At 47.1% G+C, this 25,980-nt stretch overlaps 1 protein-coding gene across 18 annotated transcripts in view; it reads left to right on the forward strand.

Moving 5' to 3' along the window:
- Positions 1-25,980, forward strand: part of DTNB (dystrobrevin beta) — a 143,992-nt gene that overhangs the window by 3,059 nt on the left and 114,953 nt on the right. For 17 of the 18 annotated variants that reach the window (XM_069728538.1, XM_069728536.1, XM_069728526.1 and 14 more), the window contains exons 2-3: positions 19,055-19,122; positions 21,554-21,634. Coding sequence is in view for 15 of the 18 variants with exons in the window: in XM_069728526.1 (XP_069584627.1) it covers positions 19,056-19,122; positions 21,554-21,634 (148 nt within the window). In the remaining 3 variants the exon portion in view is untranslated. Of the gene's footprint in view, positions 1-18,619; positions 18,650-19,054; positions 19,123-21,553; positions 21,635-25,980 lie in introns of those variants that run through there. The other variant, XM_069728522.1, reaches the window with a different exon arrangement.

The following is a 25,980-nucleotide window of genomic DNA, read 5'->3' on the forward strand; positions in this document are numbered from 1 at the left end:
TGTGTATATACTGTGTGTGTATATACTGTGTGTGTGTGTATATACTGTGTGTGTGTATATATAGTGTGTGTGTATATACTGTGTGTGTGTGTGTGTATATACTGTGTGTGTATATACTGTGTGTGTGATGTGTATATACTGTGTGTGTGTGTATATACTGTGTGTGTGTATATACTGTGTGTGTGATGTGTATATACTGTGTGTGTGTGTATATACTGTGTGTGTGTATATAGTGTGTGTGTATATACTGTGTGTGTGATGTGTATATACTGTGTGTGTGTGTATATACTGTGTGTGTGTATATACTGTGTGTGTGTGTATACTGTGTGTGTGTATATACTGTGTGTGTGATGTGTATATACTGTGTGTGTGTATATATACTGTGTGTGTGTGTATATACTGTGTGTGTGTATATAGTGTGTGTATATATATAGTGTGTGTGTGATGTGTATATACTGTGTGTGTATATAGTGTGTGTGTATATAGTGTGAATAGTGTGTGTGTGTGTATATATATAGTGTGTGTGTGTATATACTGTGTGTGTGTATATATAGTGTGTGATGTGTATAGTGTGTGTGTGTATATACTGTGTGTGTGTATATACTGTGTGTGTGTATATATAGTGTGTGTGTGATGTGTATACTGTGTGTGATGTGTATAGTGTGAAGTGTGTGTGTGTATATATAGTGTGTGTGTATATAGTGTGTGTGTATATATAGTGTGTGTGTGATGTGTATATACTGTGTGTGATGTGTATAGTGTGAAGTGTGTGTGTGTATATATAGTGTGTGTGTGTATATATAGTGTGTGTGTATATACTGTGTGTGTATATACTGTGTGTGTGTATATAGTGCGTGTGTGTGTGTGTGATGTGTATATACTGTGTGTGTATAGTGTGTGATGTGTATAGTGTGAAGTGTGTGTGTATATACTGTGTGTGTGTGTATATACTGTGTGTGTGTGTATATACTGTGTGTGTGTGTATATAGTGTGTGTGTGTGTATATACTGTGTGTGTGTATATAGTGTGTGTGTGTGTGTATATATAGTGTGTGTGTGTGTGTGTATATAGTGTGTGTGTGTATATATATAGTGTGTGTGTGTGATGTGTATATACTGTGTGTGTATAGTGTGTGATGTGTATAGTGTGAAGTGTGTGTGTGTATATACTGTGTGTGTGTGTGTGTATATACTGTGTGTGTGTATATATAGTGTGTGATGTGTATAGTGTGTGTGTGTGTGTATATAGTGTGTGTGTGTGTATATATAGTGTGTGTGTATATACTGTGTGTGTGTGTGTATATACTGTGTGTGTATATACTGTGTGTGTGTGTATATACTGTGTGTGTGTATATATAGTGTGTGTGTATATACTGTGTGTGTATATACTGTGTGTGTGTATATACTGTGTGTGTGTATACTGTGTGTGTGTATATAGTGTGTGTGTGGTGTGTATATACTGTGTGTGTGTGTATATACTGTGTGTGTGTATATACTGTGTGTGTGTATACTGTGTGTGTATATACTGTGTGTGTGATGTGTATATACTGTGTGTGTGTATATACTGTGTGTGTGTGTGTATATACTGTGTGTGTGTATATAGTGTGTGTGTGATGTGTGTGTGTGTGTATATACTGTGTGTATATAGTGTGATGTGTATATAGTGTGTGTGTGTGTGTGTGTATATATAGTGTGTGATGTGTATAGTGTGTGTGTGTATATACTGTGTGTGTGTATATAGTGTGTGTGTATATATAGTGTGTGTGTGATGTGTATATACTGTGTGTGATGTGTATAGTGTGAAGTGTGTGTGTGTATATATAGTGTGTGTGTATATACTGTGTGTGTGTATATAGTGCGTGTGTGTGTGTGTATATAGTGTGTGTGTGATGTGTATAGTGTGTGATGTGTATAGTGTGAAGTGTGTGTGTATATACTGTGTGTGTGTATATACTGTGTGTGTGTGTATATAGTGTGTGTGTGTGTATATACTGTGTGTGTGTGTATATAGTGTGTGTGTGTGTATATATAGTGTGTGATGTGTATAGCGTGTGTGTGTGTATATAGTGTGTGTGTGATGTGTATATACTGTGTGTGTATAGTGTGTGATGTGTATAGTGTGAAGTGTGTGTGTGTGTATATACTGTGTGTGTGTGTATATAGTGTGTGTGTGTGTATATATAGTGTGTGATGTGTATAGTGTGTGTGTGTGTATATAGTGTGTGTGTATATATATAGTGTGTGTGTGATGTGTATATACTGTGTGTGTATAGTGTGTGATGTGTATAGTGTGTGTGTGTATATAGTGTGTGTGTATATATATAGTGTGTGTGTGATGTGTATATACTGTGTGTGTATAGTGTGTGATGTGTATAGTGTGAAGTGTGTGTGTGTATGTACTGTGTGTGTAGTGTGTGATGTGTATAGTGTGTGTGTATATATTGTGTGTGTAGTGTGTGATGTGTATAGTGTGAATAGTGTGTGTGTGTGTGTATATACTGTGTGTGTGTATATACTGTGTGTGATGTGTGTAGTGTGTGATGTGTATAGTGTGTGATGTGTATAGTGTGAATAGTGTGTGTGTGTGTATATACTGTGTGTGTGTGTATATAGTGTGTGATGTGTATAGTGTGAATAGTGTGTGTATATACTGTGTGTGTAGTGTGTGATGTGTATAGTGTGTGTGTGTATATACTGTGTGTGTGTGTATATACTGTGTGTATAGTGTGTGATGTGTATAGTGTGTGTGTGTATATACTGTGTGTGTAGTGTGTGATGTGTATAGTGTGAATAGTGTGTGTGTATACTGTGTGTGTGTATATACTGTGTGTGTATAGTGTGTGATGTGTATAGTGTGTGTGTGTGTGTATATACTGTGTGTGTATATACTGTGTGTATAGTGTGTGATGTGTATAGTGTGTGATGTGTATAGTGTGTGTGTGTGTGTATATACTGTGCGTGTATATACTGTGTGTGTGTAGTGTGTGATGTGTATAGTGTGAATAGTGTGTGTGTGTATACTGTGTGTGTGTATATATACTGTGTGTGTGTGTATATACTGTGTGTGTAGTGTGTGATGTGAATAGTGTGTGTATATACTGTGTGTGTGTGTATATACTGTGTGTGTATAGTGTGTGATGTGTATAGTGTGTGTGTGTATATACTGTGTGTGTATATACTGTGTGTGTATAGTGTGTGATGTGTATAGTGTGTGTGTGTGTATATACTGTGTGTGTGTATATACTGTGTGTGTAGTGTGTGATGTGAATAGTGTGTGTATATACTGTGTGTGTGTGTATATACTGTGTGTGTATAGTGTGTGTGATGTGTATAGTGTGTGTGTGTGTATATACTGTGTGTGTAGTGTGTGATGTGTATAGTGTGTGATGTGTATAGTGTGTGTGTGTGTATATACTGTGCGTGTATATACTGTGTGTGTGTAGTGTGTGATGTGTATAGTGTGAATAGTGTGTGTGTGTGTATACTGTGTGTGTGTATACTGTGTGTGTATATACTGTGTGTGTATAGTGTGTGATGTGTATAGTGTGTGATGTGTATAGTGTGTGTGTATATACTGTGTGTATAGTGTGTGATGTGTATAGTGTGTGTGTGTGTGTATATACTGTGTGTGTGTATATACTGTGTGTGTAGTGTGTGATGTGTATAGTGTGTGTGTGTGTATATACTGTGTGTGTGTATATACTGTGTGTGTAGTGTGTGATGTGTATAGTGTGTGATGTGTATAGTGTGTGTGTGTATATACTGTGTGTGTGTGTATACTGTGTGTATATATACTGTGTGTGTGATGTGTATAGTGTGAATAGTGTGTGTGTATATACTGTGTGTGTGTATACTGTGTGTGTATATATACTGTGTGTGTATATACTGTGTGTGTGATGTGTATAGTGTGAATAGTTGTGTGATGTGTATAGTGTGTGATGTGTATAGTGTGTGATGTGTGTGTATAGTGTGTGATGTGTATAGTGTGTGATGTGTATAGTGTGTGTGTGTGATATATAGTGTGTATATCATGTGTGTGATATCTATATAATCGTCTAAGGGTCACTTCCGTCTGTAACGGAAATCCCGCGTCACTGATTGATTGCGGCCTAGCGCGACCAATCAGCGACAGGCTTAGTCTTAGAATTGGCCCCTCCCTTCTCCCCTCCAGTCAGTGTCAGTGTGTCGCCCCATCCCGGACCAACTTTTTACTATTGACGCTGCCTGTGCAGAATCAATAGTAAAAAGCTATAATGTTAAAAATAATTATAAAACTAAAAGATCGTACTATTCTCACCTTCCGCCGTCCACCGATGCGCGCTATGCTGCCGCCAGCTTCTGTTCCCAGTGATGCACTGTGAAATTACCCTGATGACTTAGTGGTCTCGCGAGACCGCTGAGTCATCTGGGTAATTTCGCAATGCATCACTGGGAACGGAAGCTGGCGGCAGCATCGCGCGCATCCGGACAGCTTCGCTGGACGCCGGTGTTTTTTTTTAACAGGGTTATGGTGCCCACACTGCTATATACTACGTGGTCTGTGTTATATACTGCGTGGGTTGTGTTACATACTACATGGGCTGTGCTATATACTGTGTGGGCTGTGTTATATACTGTGTGGGCAATGTTATATACTACGTGGCTGTGCTATATACTACGTGGGCTGTGTTATATACTACGTGACTGTGTTATATACTACGTGACTGTGTTATATACTGCGTGGGCTGTGTTATATACTGCGTGGGCTGTGTTATATACAACGTGGGTTGTGTTATATACTGTGTGGGCTGTGTTATATACTGCGTGGCCTGTGTTATATACTGCGTGGCCTGTGTTATATACTACGTGGGCTGTGTTATATACTGTGTGGGCTGTGCTATATATTACATGGGCTGTGTTATATACTGCGTGGGTTGTGTTATATACTACGTGGGTTGTGTTATATACTGTGTGGGCTGTGTTATATACTGTGTGGGCTGTGCTATATATTACGTGGGCTGTGTTATATACTGCGTGGACTGTGTTATATACTACATGGCTGTGCTATATACTACGTGGGCTGTGTTATATACTGCATGGGTTGTGTTATATACTACATGGGCTGTGTTATATACTGCGTGGGCTGTGCTATATATTATGTGGGCTGTGTTATATACTAGGTGGCTGCTATATACTACGTGGCTGCTATATACTATGTCGCTGTGCTATATACTACGTGGCTGTCTGTGTTGCGTGGGCTGTGTTATATACTGCGTGGGCTGTGTTATATATAGCGTGGGCTGTTATATACTGCGTGGGCTGTGTTATATACTGCGTGGGCTGTGTTATATACTGCGTGGGCTGTGTTATATACTGTGTGGGCTGTGTTATATACTGCGTGGGCTATGCTATATATTATGTGGGCTGTGTTATATACTAGGTGGCTGCTATATACTACGTGGCTGCTATATACTATGTGGCTGTGCTATATACTACGTGGCTGTCTGTGTTGTGTGGGCTGTGTTATATACTGCGTGGGCTGTGTTATATACTGCGTGGGCTGTGTTATATACTGCGTGGGCTGTGTTATATACTGCGTGGGCTATGTTATATACTGCGTGGGCTGTGTTATATACTGCGTGGGCTGTGTTATATACTGCGTGGGCTGTGTTATATACTGCGTGGGCTGTGTTATATACTGTGTGGGCTGTGTTATATACTGCGTGGGCTATATACTGCGTGGGCTGTGTTATATACTGCGTGGGCTATATACTGCGTGGGCTGTGTTATATACTGCGTGGGCTGTGTTATATACTGCGTGGGCTGTTATATACTACGTGGCCTGTGTTATATGCTGCATGGGCTGTGCTATATATTATGTGGGCTGTGTTATATGCTACGTGGCCTGTGTTATATACTGCATGGGCTGTGCTATATATTATGTGGGCTGTGCTATTTATTATGTTGGCTGTGTTATATACTGCGTGGGTTGTGTTATACTGCGTGGGTTATGTTATACTATGTGGGCGGTGTTATATACTACGTGGGCTGTGTTATATACTACATGGCTGTGCTATATACTACGTGGGCTGTTATATACTGCATGGGTTGTGTTATATACTACATGGGCTGTGTTATATACTAGGTGGCTGCTATATACTACGTGGCTGCTATATACTATGTGGCTGTGCTATATACTACGTGGCTGTGTTGGGTGGGCTGTGTTATATACTGCGTGGGCTGTGTTATATACTGCGTAGGCTGTGTTATATACTGCGTGGGCTGTGTTATATACTGCGTGGGCTGTGTTATATACTACGGGGCCTGTGTTATATACTGCATGGGCTGTGCTATATATTACGTGGGCTGTGCTATATATTATGTGGGCTGTGTTATATGCTACGTGGCCTGTGTTATATACTGCATGGGCTGTGCTATTTATTACGTGGGTTGTGTTATACTGCGTGGGTTGTGTTATACTGCGTGGGTTGTGTTATACTGCATGGGTTGTGTTATACTGCGTGGGCTGTGTTATATACTGCGTGGGCTGTGCTATATATTACGTGGGCTGTGTTATATACTGCGTGGACTGTTATATACTACGTGGCTGTGTTATTTACTACCTGGGCTGTTATATACTGCGTGGGCTGTGCTATATATTACGTGGGCTGTGTTATATTTTAGGTGGCTGCTTTATACTATGTGGCTGCTATACTACGTGGCTGTCTGTGTTACGTGGGCTGTGCTATATACTGCGTGGGCAGTGTTATATACTGCGTGTGCTGTGTTATGTACTACGTGGCTTGTGTTATACTGCGTGGGCTGTGTTATATACTAGGTGGCTGCTATATAACATGTGGCTGCTATATACTACGTGGCTGTGCTATATACTACTTGGCTGTCTGTGTTCCGTGGGCTGTGCTATATACCACGTGGGCAGTGTTATATACTGCGTGGGCTGTGTTATACACTACGTGGCCTGTGTTATATACTGTGTGGGCTGTGCTATATATTACGTGGGCTGTGCTATATATTATGTGGGCTGTGTTATATACTAGGTGGCTGCTATATACTACGTGGCTGCTATATACTATGTGGCTGTGCTATATACTACGTGGCTGTGTTATATACTACGTGGCTGTGTTATATACTGCATGGGTTGTGTTATATACTACATGGGCTGTGTTATATACTGCGTGGGCTGTGCTATATATTACGTGGGCTGTGTTATATTTTAGGTGGCTGCTTTATACTATGTGGCTGCTATATACTACGTGGCTCTGTGTTACGTGGGCTGTGCTATATACTGCGTGGACAGTATTATATACTGCGTGTGCTGTGTTATATACTACGTGGCCTGTGTTATATACTGCGTGGGCAGTTATATATTACGTGGGCTGTGTTATATACCAGGTGGCTTCTATATACTACGTGGCTGCTATATACTACGTGGCTGTGCTATATATATTACTTGGCTGTCTGTGTTCCGTGGGCTGTGCTATATACTACGTGGGCAGTGTTATATACTGCGTGGGCAGTGTTATATACTGCGTGGGCTGTGTTATACACTACGTGGCCTGTGTTATATACTGCGTGGGCTGTGCTATATATTACGTGGGCTGTGCTATATATTATGTGGGCTGTGTTATATACTAGGTGGCTGCTATATACTACGTGGCTGCTATATACTACGTGGCTGCTATATACTACGTGGCTGTGCTATATACTACGTGGCTGTGTTATATACTACGTGGCTGTGCTATATACTACGTGGCTGTGCTTAGCGCAACGTACATACATACATAGATATTCTAGAATATCTGATGCGTTAGAATCGGGCCACCATCTAGTGTATGTATATAGTGTATTCCTGATGTATATTGTCACGAAAAGGGGAGGTGACCTTAGGCCAACAGACTGCTATCACATGTGCAGGGGGGCTTATCTTAGTTATCCCTCCACTGCTACAATGTGATGAAAACATAAACAAGGCTATTGACCTATCAATTTTTCGCAGGGGCTTATTTTAGTTATCCCACTGCTGCTACACTATGTCACGAACTGCAGGAATGTATGTATATCCCGCTTTCCAATTCCGCTTTGGAACTTGCAGCTCTCCGGCGCCCCCCTTACCCTTAGGTCAGTCAGGGATCTACACCTAGGATAATTGGTCGCCGGATGGGCCGCTTCACTGTGGACTAGCTAGCAGGCACGCTGCAGCGAGGGAATTATAAATGCTCAGGCCGCAGCCAGACAATAGCTTATAAAACCCCGTTCCGTCGCTACCAGCTTTACCCACCTAGCCCAGAACACCCTTCGCTGCCACCAGCTCAGATTCCTCAACAGAGAGGTTCGAGAAAACCCAAATTAGTAGCGTAATTAAATTCAGGCACGTGAAAATTCGCATAGAACATGGAGAAGACGAACTACTAACTTTATTGTTTACTCCAAAAGGTAGGCAGTGTTTACAGAAGGTATAAAAAGATTTTACAATATGAGACAATCAAAGTATGTACAAGCAATTACAAAAAAACAGGGATTAAAGAAGATAAACACTCACATGTTGCTTAGATCATCCTAGCTAACCATGCTGGTGCAACAGCTTCTCAGGCAAGACTGAAGGCTGGGCTGAGTGCAGTAACTTATACTTCTGGGCTTGTGACATCACTAAAGGGGCTGGTTTACCTGCATCCTCCCCTAGCTGCCAGGGTGCACATTTTAGTAAGAAAACTTATAATACTCCTAAATGTACTTGAGAACCTAGCAGAATAACGGCACGCACATCACTTATCTTATACTGAAATTAGCTTTCTAATCAGTCTAAATTTGGGCTAGCTATTCCACTCTGTTTAAGAAAAAATCCATTTCTCTGGTTCTCTTGGTGCTAGATTTTAGCAAAAGGCCCTGTAGCAAAGCTCTATCAAAGTACGTTCCAAATATGTATCTGTCATATTTCTATAATTAATATATCTCCCCCACTCACAGCAAGCCCAGGTGGTTGGAGACAAAGAAATTCCTACGGGAGGGAGGATGGAAGGAGTGAGGAGGGTCAGAGCCCCACACTGGAGTTTCAAGTTACACATGGTCTCGGCCATAGGGGTTTGTGCCTATACCAGCGAAGGCAGTGGGAAGGGAAAGAAGGGAGGTCAGACTGGCCCGCAGCGTGTGTCTTGTAAAGCTAGGCAAATACTCAAACATAGCATATTCACATCGTGACATATATAGTGTGTGCTGTGTGTATATATAGTATATACCTGATGTATATAGTGTGTGCTGTGTATATGGTGTTTACCTGATGGACATTGTGTGTGCTGTATATATATAGTGTTTACCTGATGTACATTGTGTGTCCTGTGTGTATATAGTGTTTACCTGATGTATATAGTGTGTGCTGTGTGTATACATAATGTATATCTGATGTACAGTACAGACCAAAAGTTTGGACATTCTTTCTCATTTAAAGATTTTTCTGTATTTTCATGACTATGAAAATTGTACATTCACACTGAAGGCAACAAAACTATGAATTAACACATGTGGAATTATATACTTCACAAAAAAGTGTGAAACAACTGAAAATATGTCTTATATTCTAGGTTCTTTTGCTTTGATGACTGCTTTGCACACTCTTGACATTCTCTTGATGAGCTTCAAGAGGTAGTCACCGGGAATGGTTGTCACTTCACAGGTGTGCCCTGTCAGGTTTAATAAGTGGGATTTCTTGCCTTATAAATGGGGTTGGGACCATCAGTTGTGTTGCTCAGAAGTCTGGTGGATACACAGCTGATAGTCCTACTGAATAGACTGTTAGAATTTGTATTATGGCAAGAAAAAAGCAGCTGAGTAAAGAAAAACGAGTGGCCATCATTACTTTAAGAAATGAAGGTCGTTCAGTCCGAATAATTGGGAAAACTTTGAAAGTGTCCAAGCGCTACAAAGAAACTGGCTCACATGAGGACCGCCCCAGGAAAGGAAGACCAAGAGTCACCTCTGCTTCTGAGGATAAGTTTATCCGAGTCACCAGCCTCAGAAATCGCAGGTTAACAGCAGCTCAGATTAGAGACCAGGTCAATGCCACACAGAGTTCTAGCAGCAGACACATCTCTACAACAACAGTTAAGAGGAGACTTTGTGCAGCAGGCCTTCATGGTAAAATAGCTGCTAGGAAACCACTGCTAAGGACAGGCAACAAGCAGAAGAGACTTGTTTGGGCTAAAGAACACAAGGAATGGACATTAGACCAGTGGAAATCTGTGCTTTGGTCTGAGGAGTCCAAATTTGAGATCTTTGGTTCCAACAACCGTGTCTTTGTGCGACGCAAAAAAGGTGAACGGATGGACTCTACATGCCTGGTTCCCACCATGAAGCATGGAGGAGGAGGTGTGATGGTGTGGGGGGGGCTTTGCTGGTGACACTGTTGGGGATTTACTGAACCAGCATGGCTACCACAGCATCTTGCAGCGGCATGCTATTCCATCCGGTTTGCTTTAAGTTGGACCATCATTTATTTTTCAACAGGGCAATGACCCCAAACACACCTCCAGGCTGTGTAAGGGCTATTTGACCAAGAAGGAGAGTGATGGGGGCTACGCAAGATGACCTGGCTTCCACAGTCACCAGTCCTGAACCCAATCGAGATGGTTTGGGGTGCGCTGGACCGCAGAGTGAAGGCAAAAGGGCCAACAAGTGCTAAGAATCTCTGGGAACTCCTTCAAGATTGTTGGAAGACCATTCCCGGTGACTACCTCTTGAAGCTCATCAAGAGAATGCCAAGAGTGTGCAAAGCAGTCATCAAAGCAAAAGGTGGCTACTTTGAAGAACCTAGAATATAAGACGTAATTTCAGTTGTTTCACACTTTTTTGTTAAAGGGAACCTGTCACCCCCAAAATGGAAGATGAGCTAAGCCCACCGGCATCAGGGGCTTATCTACAGCATTCTGGAATGCTGTAGATAAGCCCCCGATGTATCCTAAAAGATGAGAAAAAGAGGTTAGATTATACTCACCCTGGGGCTGTCCCGCTGCGGTCAGGTCCGATGGGTGTCGAGGTCCGGTGCCTCCCATCTTCTTACGATGACGTCCTCTTCTGGTCTTCACGCTCCGGCACAGGCGTACTTTGTCCTGTTGAGGGCAGAGCAAAGTACTGCAGGCAATGGGAAAGGTCAGAGAGACCCAGCACCTGCGCACCGCAGTACTTTGCCCTCAACAGGACAAAGTACAACTGTGCCGGAGCCTGAAGACCAGAAGAGGACGTCATCGTAAGAAGATAGGAGGTGCTGGACCGGCCGCAACGCCCATCGGACCGGACCGCAGTGGGACCGCCCCTAGGTGACTATAATCTAACCTCTTTTTCTCATCTTTCAGGATACATCGGGGGCTTATTTACAGCATTACAGAATGCTGTAGATAAGCCCCAGATGCCGGTGGACTTAGCTCACCTTTCATTTTGGGGGCGACAGGTTCCCTTTAAGAATATAATTCCACATGTGTTAATTCATAGTTTTGATGCCTTCAGTGTGAAGTTACAATTTTCATAGCCATGAAAATACAGAAAAATCTTTAAATGAGAAGGTGTGTCCAAACTTTTGGTCTGTATTGTATATAGGTGTGCTGTGTGTATATATAGTTATTACCTGATGTATGTAGTGTGCTGTGTATATAGTATATACCTGATGTATATACTGTGTGCTGTGTGTATATATAGTGTATTGATGTATATAGTGTGTGCTGTATATATACAGTATAGTGTATACCTGATGTATATAGTGTATGCTGTGTATATATAGTGCATACCTGATGTATATAGTGTGTGCTGTGTGTATAGTGTATACCTGATGTATATAGTATGTGCTGTGTATATAGTGTATACCTGATGTGTATAGTATGTGGTGTGTATATATAGTGTATACCTGATGTATATAGTGTGTACTGTTTGTGTATATAGTGTGTGCTGTGTATATAGTGTGTGTGCTGTGTGTATCTGTTGTATATAGTGTGTGCAGTGTGTATATATAGTGTATTCCTGATTTCACGGGGTCCTTCTCCGATACCACACAATCAACAGAGTGAGGGAAGGGTGAACAATCCCAAGACCTATATTATAGGCAAAACTAAAAGGTCCATAAACAATCCACCACACTGAGGATACAATAGTCCAGAACACGAATGCAGTTCAGTAACAGGATGAATTTCCAAGGAGATGAGTCCAATAATCCAGCAGACAGAGGATAAAAATGGTCCATATGCTTCCCCTTCTCTATGACGTGCTGTCTTTACACGATCATCACCACACAGGATCTGACTTCTTCATTCAGCCCTTGTCCTCCCCAGCCCCCTTCTTATGTCCAGGGGTAGTCAGACAGGATGGGGTGGTTTTCAGACCTGCCAGACCTGACAAAGGTGCTTCTGGGATTAAGGCACTACAGGGGGTCATCAAGAGGCATAGATACAGTCAGGCTGCAGACAGTCAGTGAGCTAATTCAATTATCAGCCTTTTGGAAGGTAATTGAGACTCTAGACGATATGGGGCATACACGGAATGATACAGGGCAACAAGAGAACACTATGAAAATCAGTAAAATATAAATAGACACAAAATGATACCCACATAACATATCACACTGATGTACAGTAATGGCCAAAGGTCAGCTGTCCTGCTGGCTAAGGGTGCATCAGTGTCGGCACAAACTATCCGTCCACATGTGAATGAAATGAAACGTGATGGCAGGAGACCCAGGAGGACCCCATCTCTGACACAGAGACATAAACAAAAACTAGTCTGCAGTTTGCCAAAATGTGTCTTGTGGCCAAATAAGACCAGGATAGAGCTTTTTGGTAAAGCACATCATTCTACCATTTACTGAAAACGGAATATGGTTTAGAAAGAAAAGAACACAGTACCTACAGTCAGATATGGTGGTGGGTCACAGATGTTTTGTGGTTGTGTTGCTGCCTCTGGAACTGGGTTCCTTGACTGTCAGCGAGACATAATGAAAAGTGTCAAGTGTCACAAAGCTGGGTTTGTGTCCTAGATCATGGGTCTTCCAGCGTGACAATAACGGCAAACATACTTCAAGAAGCCCCAAGAAATGGATGGAAACAAAGTGCTGGAGAGTTTAGAAGTGGCATCAATGAGTCTGGATCTAAATCCCATAGATCACCTGTGGAGAGATCTCAAAATTGTTTTTGGGAGAAGACGCCTTCACATGTGAGAGACCGGGAGCAGTTTGTAGGAAGTCGTCCAAAATTCCAGCTGAGAGGTGGAAGAAGCTTATGGATGGTTATAGGAAGCAATTGATTGCAGTTATTTATTCCAAAGGCCGCAACCAAATATTAACCTGAGAGTGCCAACAATTTTGTCCAGCCCATTTTGGGGGTTTTGTGTGAAATTTTGTCCAATTTGCCAAGTGAACGTGCAATAATCTGGAGAAATAGTTCATTTTCTCGAGCAATCTCAAGGGTGCCAACACTTTTGCCAATGACTGTATATATTTTATGCAGTGTACGTATACATATTCGGATTGTGACAAAATCTTCGTGATTTCAGCTCTTTGGATTTACAGTGAAACAGCTGAGATACTATTGAAGTGGAGACTTTCAGGCTTAACTAAAGGGGTTGAACATATATGAAATATACGCAGCTGAGGGGTCGCAGATCCCCCTGATGACGCCAGTGTAGCTGGCGAAACATGTTGGGGAGGCTTAGGGAGCAAAGGTTAATGGCACCAGCCAGTGATTTTGTAGTGTGGAATATTGAGGGGATATAGGTAGCGGCCGCCCCTCACCCCATACCCCTGAATACTATTACATATAGGGATTAGGACTGTGAGCACCTTTAAAGACGTGAGTTTAATAACTAGTACACTTGTGTCCAATTATACACACTGACTAGTGCAGGTTTTTAATCATAATTTTCTTAATAGCATTATTAAAAGTTAAAGGGAACCTGTCCCCCCCAGTCGTTTTTAACTAAAAGAGCCACCTTGTGCAGCACTAATGCTGCATTCTGTCATGGTGGCTCTTTTAGTTCGGGTCCCTGCAAACACTGCAATAATCACTTTTATAATGTGCCCCTCATACCTGAATTTTTCATGGGGGCATGTCTTTTCCCCCCTGACACAAACGCCTCCCAGCCGTCACTCAGGACCTCCGGGCGCAGCCTCCATTTCCTTCCCTAACGTCCCCGGCGCCTGCGCTGTAATTTCGAAGGGCAGCGCAAATTGCGCATGCCCGAAAAAAAACCTTACAGGCCTCAGTTAAGGATTATTTGCCTTTGCCAATTTGTAATGCACGGGAGTTGGAATGATGCTCAAAATCAAAGTGGAAAATCAAATTCCAGGCTGGTCCAACTTCAGTGGAAATGCCTCAAGACAAGGAAATTATGCTCAGTAGTGTGTGTGGCCTCCACGTGCCTGTATGATCTCCCTACAACGCCTGGTGAGGCGGCGGATGGTCTCCTGAGGGATCTCCTTTCAGACCTGGATTAAAGCATCCGCCAACTCCTTAACAGTCTGTGGTGCAACGTGGCGTTTGAGGATGGAGCGAGACATGATGTCTCAGATGTGCTTGATTGGATTCCGTTCTGGGGAACGGGCGGGCCGGTCCATAGCTTTAACGTCTTCATCTTGCAGGAACTGCTGACACACTCCAGCATGAGGCCTAGCAATGTCATACATCAGAAGGAACCCAGGGCCAACCGCACCAGCATACGGTTTCACAAGGGGTCTGAGGATCTCATCTCGGTACCTAATGGCAGTAAGGCTTCCTCTGGCGAGCACGTGGAGGGCTGTGCGGCCCTCCAAGGAAATGTGTCCCACACCATTACTGATCTACTGCCCAACCGGACATGCTGGAGGATGTTGCAGGCGGCAGCACGTTCTCCGCAGCATCTCCAGACTGTTATTTTTGTCACATGTGCCCAGTATGAACCTGCTCTGCTCCACAAAGAACACAGGGCGCCAATGTCGAATCTGCCAATTTTGGTGTTCTCTGGCAAATGCCAGTCACCCTTCACAGTACTGGTCTGTAAGCACAGCACCCACTTGTGGATGTCATGCCGTCATACCATCCTCATGGGGTCTGTTTCAGACAGTTTGTGCAGACACATGGATGTTAGTGGTCTGCTGGAGGTCATTCTGCGGGGCTCTGGCACTGCTCTTGTTCCTCCTTGCAAAAAGAAGGAGGTAGCGGTCCTGCTGCTGCGTTGTTGCCCTCCTACGGCCCCCTCCACGTCTCCTGGTGTACTGGACACTGTGATGTCTGACATAGCTACTCTTCTTTCCACAGCTCGCATTGATGTGCCATCCTGGATGAGCTGCACTACCTGAGCATCTTCTGTGGGTGGAAGACATCGCCTCATCCTACTGTACAGGACCTATAGGGGAGAGAGCAATGACAAAATGCAAAAGTGACCAAAATAATAGCCAAAAAATATAAAAAAAAAAGAAATGGTCTGTGGTCACCCCCTGCAGAACCGCTCCTTTTGTAGGGGTTGTCCTTCTAATTGCCGATCATTTCTACCTGTTGTCCCTTCCATTTGCACAACAACAGGAGAAGTTCATTCACAATCAGTGTTGCTTCATAACTGGACGGGTTGATTTCACAGAAGTGTGATTGACTTGGAGTTGCATTGTGTTGTTTAAAGTGCCCCTGTCAGCCGGATTGTGCTCAGTAACTACACACAGTCTCAGGTCGGCGCCGTTATACTGATTACACTGATACCTGGTGATGAAATCCGTCTTGTGGTTGATTAATATTTAATTTCAGGTAACAAGATTCTTGTGCTCTGGGGTGGGACTGTGGGTGGGGCTTCATGTGGTGCTCTGGGGCGGGACTGTGGGCGGGGCTTCATGTGGTGCTCTGCTTACATATTCATCCGTATGGCTTCTGACAGGTCACCGATCCCTCACTGACCTGCCCTCTATTTTACATACTGAATATAATATGTATAGGGGGGAAAAAAATCACTTTCAGTAGGCGGCGGCGCCTGCTCTGCAGCATGATCACATCTATAATTTGCATTCAATTATTTTATTTTGTGATACACATTCTGAAAAAAAAAGTGACTCAAAATTCTTCACCATGTAATGGATTCTTCGATCATCCACCACTGTAGTCTTCTGGGGACATCCAGGCACTTTTGAGTTGCCAGCTCACCAGGGCGCTCTATTTTTTTTTTTTTTGCAGAATATACCAGACTGTTAATTTGGCCGTTTCTAACATTTCTGATCTCTAATGGATTTCTTCTTTCGTTCAGCCTCATGATGGTCTGTTTATTATTTGAGAAGCCCCTCTGACCCCTGTTGTGGGTTCACAGCAACAGATTCCAAATGCAAATGCCACACCTGGAATCCTCTCCAGACCTTTTACCTGCTTAACTGATGATGGGTTAACAAGGAAGAAGCCCATGCAGCCCATTAAAGAGCTTCTGAGATAATTGTCCCATGACTTTTGGGCCGTTTAAAGAGCTGCAATTCCTGCGCTGTATATAAATAGTGTATATGTGAGGTATGTGGTGTGTGCTGTGTATATAGTGTGGCAGGGGTTCACATACTTTTAATGAACAGTTGTCAGATGTGACGAGATTGAAGGACATGAACCGCACTCTTTCCATCTGTATAATTGCTTCATAGAGAAATTTCTTTATGTAATTGGCACAAAACACGTGATGTCCGGGGTGAGGACAGAGGCGCCAGAAAGGAGCGGTCTCATCCGTCCAGGGACTTAGTCGCAGAGTCGGTGTGCACGGAATGTAGAGAGGGGAAGTGGGATCTATGAGCGGTCCTGTCTGCCATGTTGTCCTCTCGTGGGCAAAGGACAGGGGGCGTCCGCAGCGAAGTTGACAGTGACCCCCACACTGCGAATGTTACTTCCTCTCATATCTAATGTAATTACCGGGAGGAAGTGACAGCGCGAAACAGGAAACCTCTCATCCCACAGCTCCCAGCAACACCAGTACAGCATGTCCTGTGCACCAGTCACTGCCAGAGCTGCAGTCACCATTCACCCGTGTGGCCTCATATCCCCTGCTCTGCTGTCATGTATCCAACACTACAGAACCGAGCAGTATTATAGTAGTTATATTCTTGTACATAGGGGGCAGTATTATAGTAGTTATATTCTTGTACATAGGAGCAGTATTATAGAAGTTATATTCTTGTACATAGGAGCAGTATTATAGTAGTTATATTCTTGTACATAGGGGCAGTATTATAGTAGTTATATTCTTGTACATAGGGGCAGTATTATAGTAGTTATATTCTTGTACATAGGAGCAGTATTATAGTAGTTATATTCTTGTACATAGGAGCAGTATTATAGTAGTTATATTCTTGTACATAGGAGCAGTATTATAGTAGTTATATTCTTGTACATAGGGGCAGTATTATAGTACTTATATTCTTGTACATAGGGGCAGTATTATAGTAGTTATATTCTTGTACATAGGGGCGGTATTATAGTAGTTATATTCCTATACATAGGAGCAGTATTATAGTAGTTATATTCTTGTACATAGGGGCAGTACTATAGTAGTTATATTCTAGTACATAGGGGCAGTATTATAGTAGTTATATTCTTGTACATAGGGGCAGTACTATAGTAGTTATATTCTAGTACATAGGGGCAGTATTATAGTAGTTATATTCTTGTACATCAGAGCAGTATTATAGTAGTTATATTCTTGTACATAGGAGCAGTATTATAGTAGTTATATTCTTGTATATAGGAGCAGTATTATAGTAGTTATATTCTTGTATATAGGAGCAGTATTATAGTAGTTATATTCTTTTATTTAGGAGCAGTATTATAGTAGTTATATTCTTGTATATAGGGAGCAGTATTATAGTAGTTATATTCTTGTACATCAGAGCAGTATTATAGTAGTTATATTCTTGTACATAGGGGCAGTATTATAGTAGTTATATTCTTGTACATAGGGGCAGTATTATAGTAGTTATATTCTTATACATAGGAGCAGTATTATAGTAGTTATATTCTTTTATTTAGGAGCAGTATTATAGTAGTTATATTCTTGTATATAGGGAGCAGTATTATAGTAGTTATATTCTTGTACATCAGAGCAGTATTATAGTAGTTATATTCTTGTACATAGGGGGCAGTATTATAGTAGTTATATTCTTGTACATAGGAGCAGTATTATAGAAGTTATATTCTTGTATATAGGGGCAGTATTATAGTAGTTATATTCTTTTATTTAGGAGCAGTATTATAGTAGTTATATTCTTGTATTTAGGAGTGGGATCTCTCTCGGTCACTGGTGCAGGGATGGGGTCATTCTTTCTCTGTGATGTCACTTGTTTCAGATTTACTTTTTTCGGTGGTGATCTCGGTCTGTCACTTTATCCATCTAGTTTTCCATATGTCACAGAGAGCGGTGCAGAGCCTGAGCGCCCACGGATCAGTGTGATCGTTGTCAGGACACATAAAGGGCTGAGTCCGACTTTCATCTCTGGATAAACACTAGCTCATTTTCCATTACACCCTTCTTCCACTAGCAGAGCTACTGGTGTCCTGTCAGAGCACTGGGACAGTTCTGGACTGGTGACGAATGGAGACACGCACCTACATAAGGTTGTGAGTGCACGTTGCGGTATCATACATACCACACAGCCCTATGAAATCCCGATGATCAGAGCTGGCGTGACATCTCAGGTTTGTGATGTCATCGGAGAAGGGATCAGGAGTGTGTGATGTCATCAGAGAAGATATTAGGAATGTGTGATGTCATCAGAGGAGGGGTCAGGAGTGTGTGAGGTCATCAGAGGAGATATTAGGAATGTGTGATGTCATCAGAGGAGGGGTCAGGAGTGTGTGATGTCTTCTAAGGAGGGATCAGGAGTGTGTGATGTCATCGCAGGCGGGATCAGGAATGTGTGATGTCATCAGCGAAGGGATCAGGACTGTGTGATGTGACTGTTGTGTGTGTATGATGGGGAACTTATAGCATCACTGATGGAGGGGGGAGGTTGTGATCTCATATCCACAGCCCTTGTGATGTGTATATACTGTATACTTTGCAGTGCCACTGTCTAACTTGTGACTTTGATTACTCTGCAGGATGATTGAGGAGAGCGGAAGACGCAGGAGGACGATGGCGGAGAAGCGCCAGCTCTTCATGGAGATGAGTAAGTGCAGGCACCACATCTGGAGACCACCAGTTCTGTCTCGTCTTATCCTGTACTCTGCCCCCTAGAGGCCGGTCCTGTCTTGTCCTGTCCTGTACTCTTCCCCCTAGAGGCCGGTCCTGTCTTGTCCTGTCCTGTACTCTGCCCCCTAGAGGCCGATCCTGTCTTGTCCTGTCCTGTTCTCTACCCCCTGGAGGCCGGTCCTCTCTTGTCCTGTCCTGTACTCTGCCCCCTAGAGGCCGATCCTGTCTTGTCCTGTCCTGTACTCTGCCCCCTAGAGGCCGGTCCTGTCTTGTCCTGTCCTGTACTCTGCCCCCTAGTGGCCGGTCCTGTCTTGTCCTGTCCTGTACTCTGCCCCCTAGAGGCCGATGCTGTCTTGTCCTGTCCTGTTCTCTGCCCCCTGGAGGCCGGTCCTGTCTTGTCCTGTCCTGTACTCTGCCCCCTAGAGGCCGGTCCTGTCTTGTCCTGTCCTGTACTCTGCCCCCTGGACGCCGGTCCTGTTTCGTCCTGTCCTGTACTCTGCCCCGTAGAGGCCGGTCCTGTCTCGTCCTGTCCTGTACTCTGGCCCCTGGAGGCTGGTCCTGTATCGTCCGGTCCTGTACTCTGCCTCCTGGGGGCCGGTCCTGTTTCTTCCTGTCCTGTACTCTGTCCCCTGGAGGCCAGTCCTGTTTCATCCTGTACTCTGCCCCTTGGAGGCCAGTCCTGTTTCGTTCTATTCTGTACTCTGGCCCCTGGAGGCCGGTCCCGTTTCGTCCTGTCCTGTACTTTGCCCCCTGGAGGCCGGTCCCGTTTCGTCCTGTCCTGTACTTTGCCCCCTGGAGGCCGGTCCTATCTCATCTTAACCTGTACTGTGTCCCCTGGAGACCGGTCATGTCAAGTCCTGTTTTTGTACTGGAATCCGGTCCTGTCTCATCCTGTCCTGGCTCTGCCCCCTGTAGGCCGGTCCTGTTTCGCCCTGTCCTGTACTCTGCCCCATAGTGGCTTTTCCTGTCCTGTACTCTGCCCCCTGGAGGCCGGTCCTGTTTCGTCCTGTCCTTTACTCTGCCCCCTGGAGGCGGGTCCTGTTTCGTCCTGTCCTATACTCAGCCCTCTTGAGGCTGGTCCTGTGTCATCCTGTCCTGGCTCTGCCCCCTGTAGGCCGGTCCTGTCTTGCCCTGTCCTGTACTCTGCCCCCAGTGGCTGGTCCTGTCTCGTCCTGTCCTGTACTCTGCCCCCTGGAGGCCGGTCCTGTCTCATCCTGTCCTGTGCTCTGCCCCATGGAGGCCGGTCCTGTCTCGTCCTGTCCTGTGCTCTGCCCCCTGGGGGACAGTCCTGTCTCATCTTGTCCTCTACCCTTCCCCCCCGGAGGACGGTCCTGTCTTGTCCTGTACTCTGCTCCCTGGAGGCGGGGCCTGTCTTGTCCTGTCCTCTGCACCCTGGAGGCGGTCCTGTCTTGTCCTGTCCTCTGCACCCTGGAGGCGGTCCTGTCTTGTCCTGTCCGGTGCTCTGCCCCCTGGAGGCTGGTCCTGTCTCGTCTTCTCCAGTACTGTGCCCCCCGAAGGACGGTCCTGTCTCATCCTGTCCTGTCCTCTGCCCCCTGGAGGCCGGTCCTGTGCTCTGCCCCCCGGAGGCTGGTCCTGTCAAGTCCTGTTTTTGTACTGGAAGCCGGTCCTGTCTTGTCCTGTCATGTACTCTGCCCCCTGTAGGCCGGTCCTGTCTTGTCCTGTCCTGTGCTCTGCCTCCTGGTTCCCGGTCCTGTCTTGTCCTGTTTAGCCTTGTCCCCTGGAGGCTGTTCCTGTCTTGTCTTCTCCTGTGCTCTGCCTCCTGGTTCCCGGTCCTGTCTTGTCCTGTTTAGCCTTGTCCCCTGGAGGCTGTTCCTGTCTTGTCTTCTCCTGTACTTTGTCCCCTGAACTCTGGTCCTGTCTTGTCGTGTCCTGTACTCTGCCCCCTGGAGGCCAGTTCTGTCTCGTCCTGTCCTGTACTCTGCCTCCTGGAGGCTGTTCCTGTCTTGTCCTGTCCTGTACTTTGTCCCCTGAACTCTGGTCCTGTCTTGTCCTGTCCTGTACTCTGCCCCCTGGAGGCCAGTTCTGTCTCGTCCTGTCCTGTACTCTGCCTCCTGGAGGCCGGTCCTGTCTTATCCTGTCCTGAGCTCTGCCCCCTGTAGGTCGGTCCGGTTCTGTGCTCTGCCCCCTTGAGGCTGGTCCTGTCTCGTCTTGTCCTGTACTCTGCCCCCTGTAGGCCGGTCCTGTCCTGTACTCTGCCCCCTGTAGGCCGGTCCTGTCCTGTGCTCTTCCCCCTGGAGGCTGGTCCTGTCTCGCCCTGTGCTCTGCTCTCAGTAGGCCAGGCCGGTCCTGTCCTGTGATCTGCCCCCTAGAGGCCGGGCCTGTCTTGTCCTGTACTCTTCTCCCTGGAGGACTGTCCTGTTGCTGACATCTGCCCTGTTTTTTCCTAGGGGCTCAGAACTTTGACGTGATTCGTCTGTCCACCTACCGGACGGCGTGCAAGCTGCGATTCGTGCAGAAGAGGTGTAACCGTGAGTATCAGTAACTTTACGGCTCTGAGCGTGGCCTCTTCCTGCCTAATTCTGCTCCATTCTCTGGATGCAGACTTTATATTCATTGACATCAAGCAGAGGTCGATAACTTGTCCTGACCTAGTTTTCTTACAGCTGAGGGTTTGTTACAGTTTTATCCAATTTCGAAAATGCTCTGAGCAGAAGAGCCTGAACTCTGCACTGATACAGTGTAACAAACCATCAGCAGCGGAGGGAGATGTGTGCACTGATATCTGGACAAAACTGACACAAATCTCCAGCTGTGAGAAGTATTAGGTCTCGCTCTCCTGTTATGCGCTCTTGTCCTGCCTTCCACCCCCCTTTACTCACTTACCTGTTATGCGCTCAATTCTCCCCCTTTCTTTGTTCACCTGTTGCACGTGCTCCAACCTTTCCTCGCTCACCTATCATTCTCTCCCTCCTTTCTTTGCTCACCTGTTGCGTTCTCCCCCGTCCCACTTCACCTGTCACGCTCTCCTTCCTCTCCATCTCACATCACACTCACACCTTTCGTTGTGCTCTCCGCTCTTTATACCTCATCTGTGGCGCTCTCCTCCTTTGCTCCTCACCTGTCCCGCTCTCTCCCTATCCTCCTCGCCTGTCGCGCTCTCCTCCTTTGCTCCTCACCTGTCCCGCTCTCTCTCCCTATCCTCCTCGCCTGTCGCGCTCTTCTCCCTTTGCTCCTCACCTGTCGCGCTCTCTCCCTTTCCTTCTCCACTGTCGCACTCACCCCCCTTTCCTCATCACCTATCAGGATCCTCCCCCGCATGTGTCCTTGCTCAACCCTCCCTCCAGTCTCCTCTCTCACTTGTTGCATGCGCGCTCGCTCCATCCCTCCCTTCCTCCTCACTCACCTAACGAGCTCTCCCTCCTTTCCTTGCTCACCTGTCGCAAGCGCTCATTTCATCCTCCCCCGCCTCCTCGCTCACTTGTCACGTGCATGATCGCTCCATCCTCCCCTGCCTCCTCGCTCACCTATCGTGTGTGCGCACTCACTCCATCCACCCCCACCTCCTCGCTCTCCTATACTATGCTTGCTCGCTCCATCCTCCCCTACCTCCTCGCTCACTTACCGTGTGCACACTCACTCCATCCATCCTCGCTCACCTGTACTGTGCACACTTGTTCCATCTTCCACGTCTCCTCGCTTTTTTGTACTGTGCACACTCGCTCCATCTCCCCCCACCTTCTCGCTCACCTGTACTGTGCACACTCGCTCCATCCTCCCCCACCTCCTTGCTCTCCTGTACTGTGCACACTCGCTCCATCCTCCCCCACCTCCTCGCTCTCCTGTACTGTGCACGCTCGCTCCATCCTCCCCACCACCTCCTCACTCTCCTGTACTGTGCACGCTCGCTCCATCATCCTCCCGCCTTCTCGCTCACCTGTACTGTGCACACTTGCTGCAACCATCCCCAGTCCCCTCGCTTTTTTGTACTATGCACACTCGCTCCATCCTCCCTCACCTCTTAGATCTCCTGTACTCTGCACACTCGCTCCATCCTCCCCCGCCTCCTCGGTCTCCTGTACTGTGCACACTCGCTCCATCCTTCCCCCGCCTCCTCGCTCTCCTGTACTGTGCACAATCGCTCCCCTGTACTGTGCACAATCACTCCCTCCTCCCCTGCCTCCTCGCTCTCCTGTACTGTGCACACTTGCTCCATTCTCCCCCGCCTCCTCGCTCTCCTGTACTGTGCACGCTCGCTCCATCCTCCCCCGCCTCCTCTCTCTCCTGTACTGTGCACGCTCGCTCCATCCTTCCTTGCCTCCTCGCTCTCTTGTACTGTGCACGCCTGCTTCATCCTCCCCGCCTCCTCGCTCTCCGGTACTGTGCACGCTCGCTCCATCCTCCCCCGCCTCCTCGCTCTCCTGTACTGTGCACACTCTCCATCCTCCCCGCCTTTTGCTTTCCTGTACTATGCACGCTCGCTCAATCCTTCCCCCGCTTCCTCGCTCACCTGTACTGTGCACACTCGCTCCATCCTCCCCCACCTCCTTGCTCTCCTGTACTGTGCACACTCGCTCCATCCTCCCCCACCTCCTCGCTCTCCTGTACTGTGCACGCTCGCTCCATCCTCCCCACCACCTCCTCACTCTCCTGTACTGTGCACGCTCGCTCCATCATCCTCCCGCCTTCTCGCTCACCTGTACTGTGCACACTTGCTGCAACCATCCCCAGTCCCCTCGCTTTTTTGTACTATGCACACTCGCTCCATCCTCCCTCACCTCTTAGATCTCCTGTACTCTGCACACTCGCTCCATCCTCCCCCGCCTCCTCGGTCTCCTGTACTGTGCACACTCGCTCCATCCTTCCCCCGCCTCCTCGCTCTCCTGTACTGTGCACAATCGCTCCCCTGTACTGTGCACAATCACTCCCTCCTCCCCTGCCTCCTCGCTCTCCTGTACTGTGCACACTTGCTCCATTCTCCCCCGCCTCCTCGCTCTCCTGTACTGTGCACGCTCGCTCCATCCTCCCCCGCCTCCTCTCTCTCCTGTACTGTGCACGCTCGCTCCATCCTTCCTTGCCTCCTCGCTCTCTTGTACTGTGCACGCCTGCTTCATCCTCCCCGCCTCCTCGCTCTCCGGTACTGTGCACGCTCGCTCCATCCTCCCCCGCCTCCTCGCTCTCCTGTACTGTGCACACTCTCCATCCTCCCCGCCTTTTGCTTTCCTGTACTATGCACGCTCGCTCAATCCTTCCCCCGCTTCCTCGCTCTCCTGTACTGTGCACACTCGCTCCATCCTCCCCCGCCTCGCTCTCCTGTGCTGCGCACGTTCGCTCCCTCCTCCCCGCCTCCTCGCTCTCCTGTGCTGCGCACGTTCGCTCCCTCCTCCCTGCCTCCTCGCTCTCCTGTGCTGTGCACACTCGCTCCCTCCTCCCCCGCCTCCTCGCTCTCCTGTATTGTGCACACTCGCTCCATCCTCCCCCGCCTCCTCGCTCTCCTGTACTCTGCACGCTCGCTTCCTCCTCCTCGCTCTCCTGTACTGTGCACACTCGCTCCATCCTCCCCCACCTCCTCGCTCTCCTGTACTATGCACGCTCGCTCCATCCTCCCCACCACCTCCTCGCTCTCCTGTACTGTGCACGCTCGCTCCATCCTCCCCACCACCTCCTCGCTCTCCTGTACTGTGCACGCTCGCTCCATTCTCCCCGCCTCCTCGCTCTCCGGTACTGTGCACGCTCGCTCCATCCTCCCCTGCCTCCTCGCTCTCCTGTATTATGCACGCTCCTTCCATCCTTTCCCATTCCTCGCTCCTGTACTATGCACGCTTGCTCCATCCTCCCCGCCTCCTCTCTCTCCTGTACTGTGCACACTCGCTCCATCCTTCCTCGCTTTGCTGTACTGTGCACGCTCGCTCCATCCTTCTTCGCCTCATCCCTCTCCTGTACTGTGCACACTTGCGCCATCCTCCGCCATCTCCTCGCTCTCCTGTACTGTGCACGCTCGCTCCCTCCTCCCCGCATCCTCGCTCTCCTGTATTGTGCTCGCTCGCTCAATCCTTCCTCGCCTCCTTGCTCTCCTGTACTGTGCACGCTCACTCCATCCTTCATCGCCTCCTCACTCTCCTGTACTGTGCACGCTCGCTCCATCCTCCTCGCTCTCCTGTACTGCACACACTCGCTCCATCCTTCCCCCGCCTTTTCGTTCTCCTGTACTGTGCACACTCGCTCCATCCTCCCCCGCCTCCTCGCTCTCCTGTACTGCGCACACTCTCTCCATCCTCCCCCGCCTCTTTGCTCTCCTGTACTGTACACGCTCGCTCCATCCTCCCCCGCCTCCTCGCTCTCCAGTACTGTGCACGCTCGCTCCATCCTCCCCTGCCTCCTCGCTTTCCTGTACTGTGCACGCTCGCTCCATCCTCCCCACCTCCTCGCTCTCCGCTACTGTGCACGCTCGCTCCAACCTCCCCTGCCTCCTCGCTCTCATGTATTATGCACGCTCGCTCCATCCTTTCCCGCCTCCTCGCTCTCCGGTACTGTGCACGCTCGCTCCATCCTCCCCTGCCTCCTCGCTCTCCTGTATTATGCACGCTCCCTCCATCCTTTCCCATTCCTCGCTCCTGTATTGTGCACGCTCGCTCCATCCTCCCCGCCTCCTTGCTCTCCTGTACTGTGCACACTCGCTCCATCCTCCCCGCCTCCTCGCTCTCCTGTACTGTGCACACTCGCTCCATCCTTCCTCGCTTTCCTGTACTGTGCACGCTCGCTCCCTCCTCCCCCGGCTCCTCGCTCTCCTGTACTGTGCACGCTAGCTCCATCCTCCCCCGCCTCCTCGCTCTCCTGTACTGTGCATGCTCGCTCCATCCTCCCCCACCTCCTCGCT

The sequence above is a fragment of the Ranitomeya imitator genome, chromosome 5, assembly GCF_032444005.1.
Source record: "Ranitomeya imitator isolate aRanImi1 chromosome 5, aRanImi1.pri, whole genome shotgun sequence".
Lineage (NCBI taxonomy): Eukaryota > Metazoa > Chordata > Amphibia > Anura > Dendrobatidae > Ranitomeya > Ranitomeya imitator.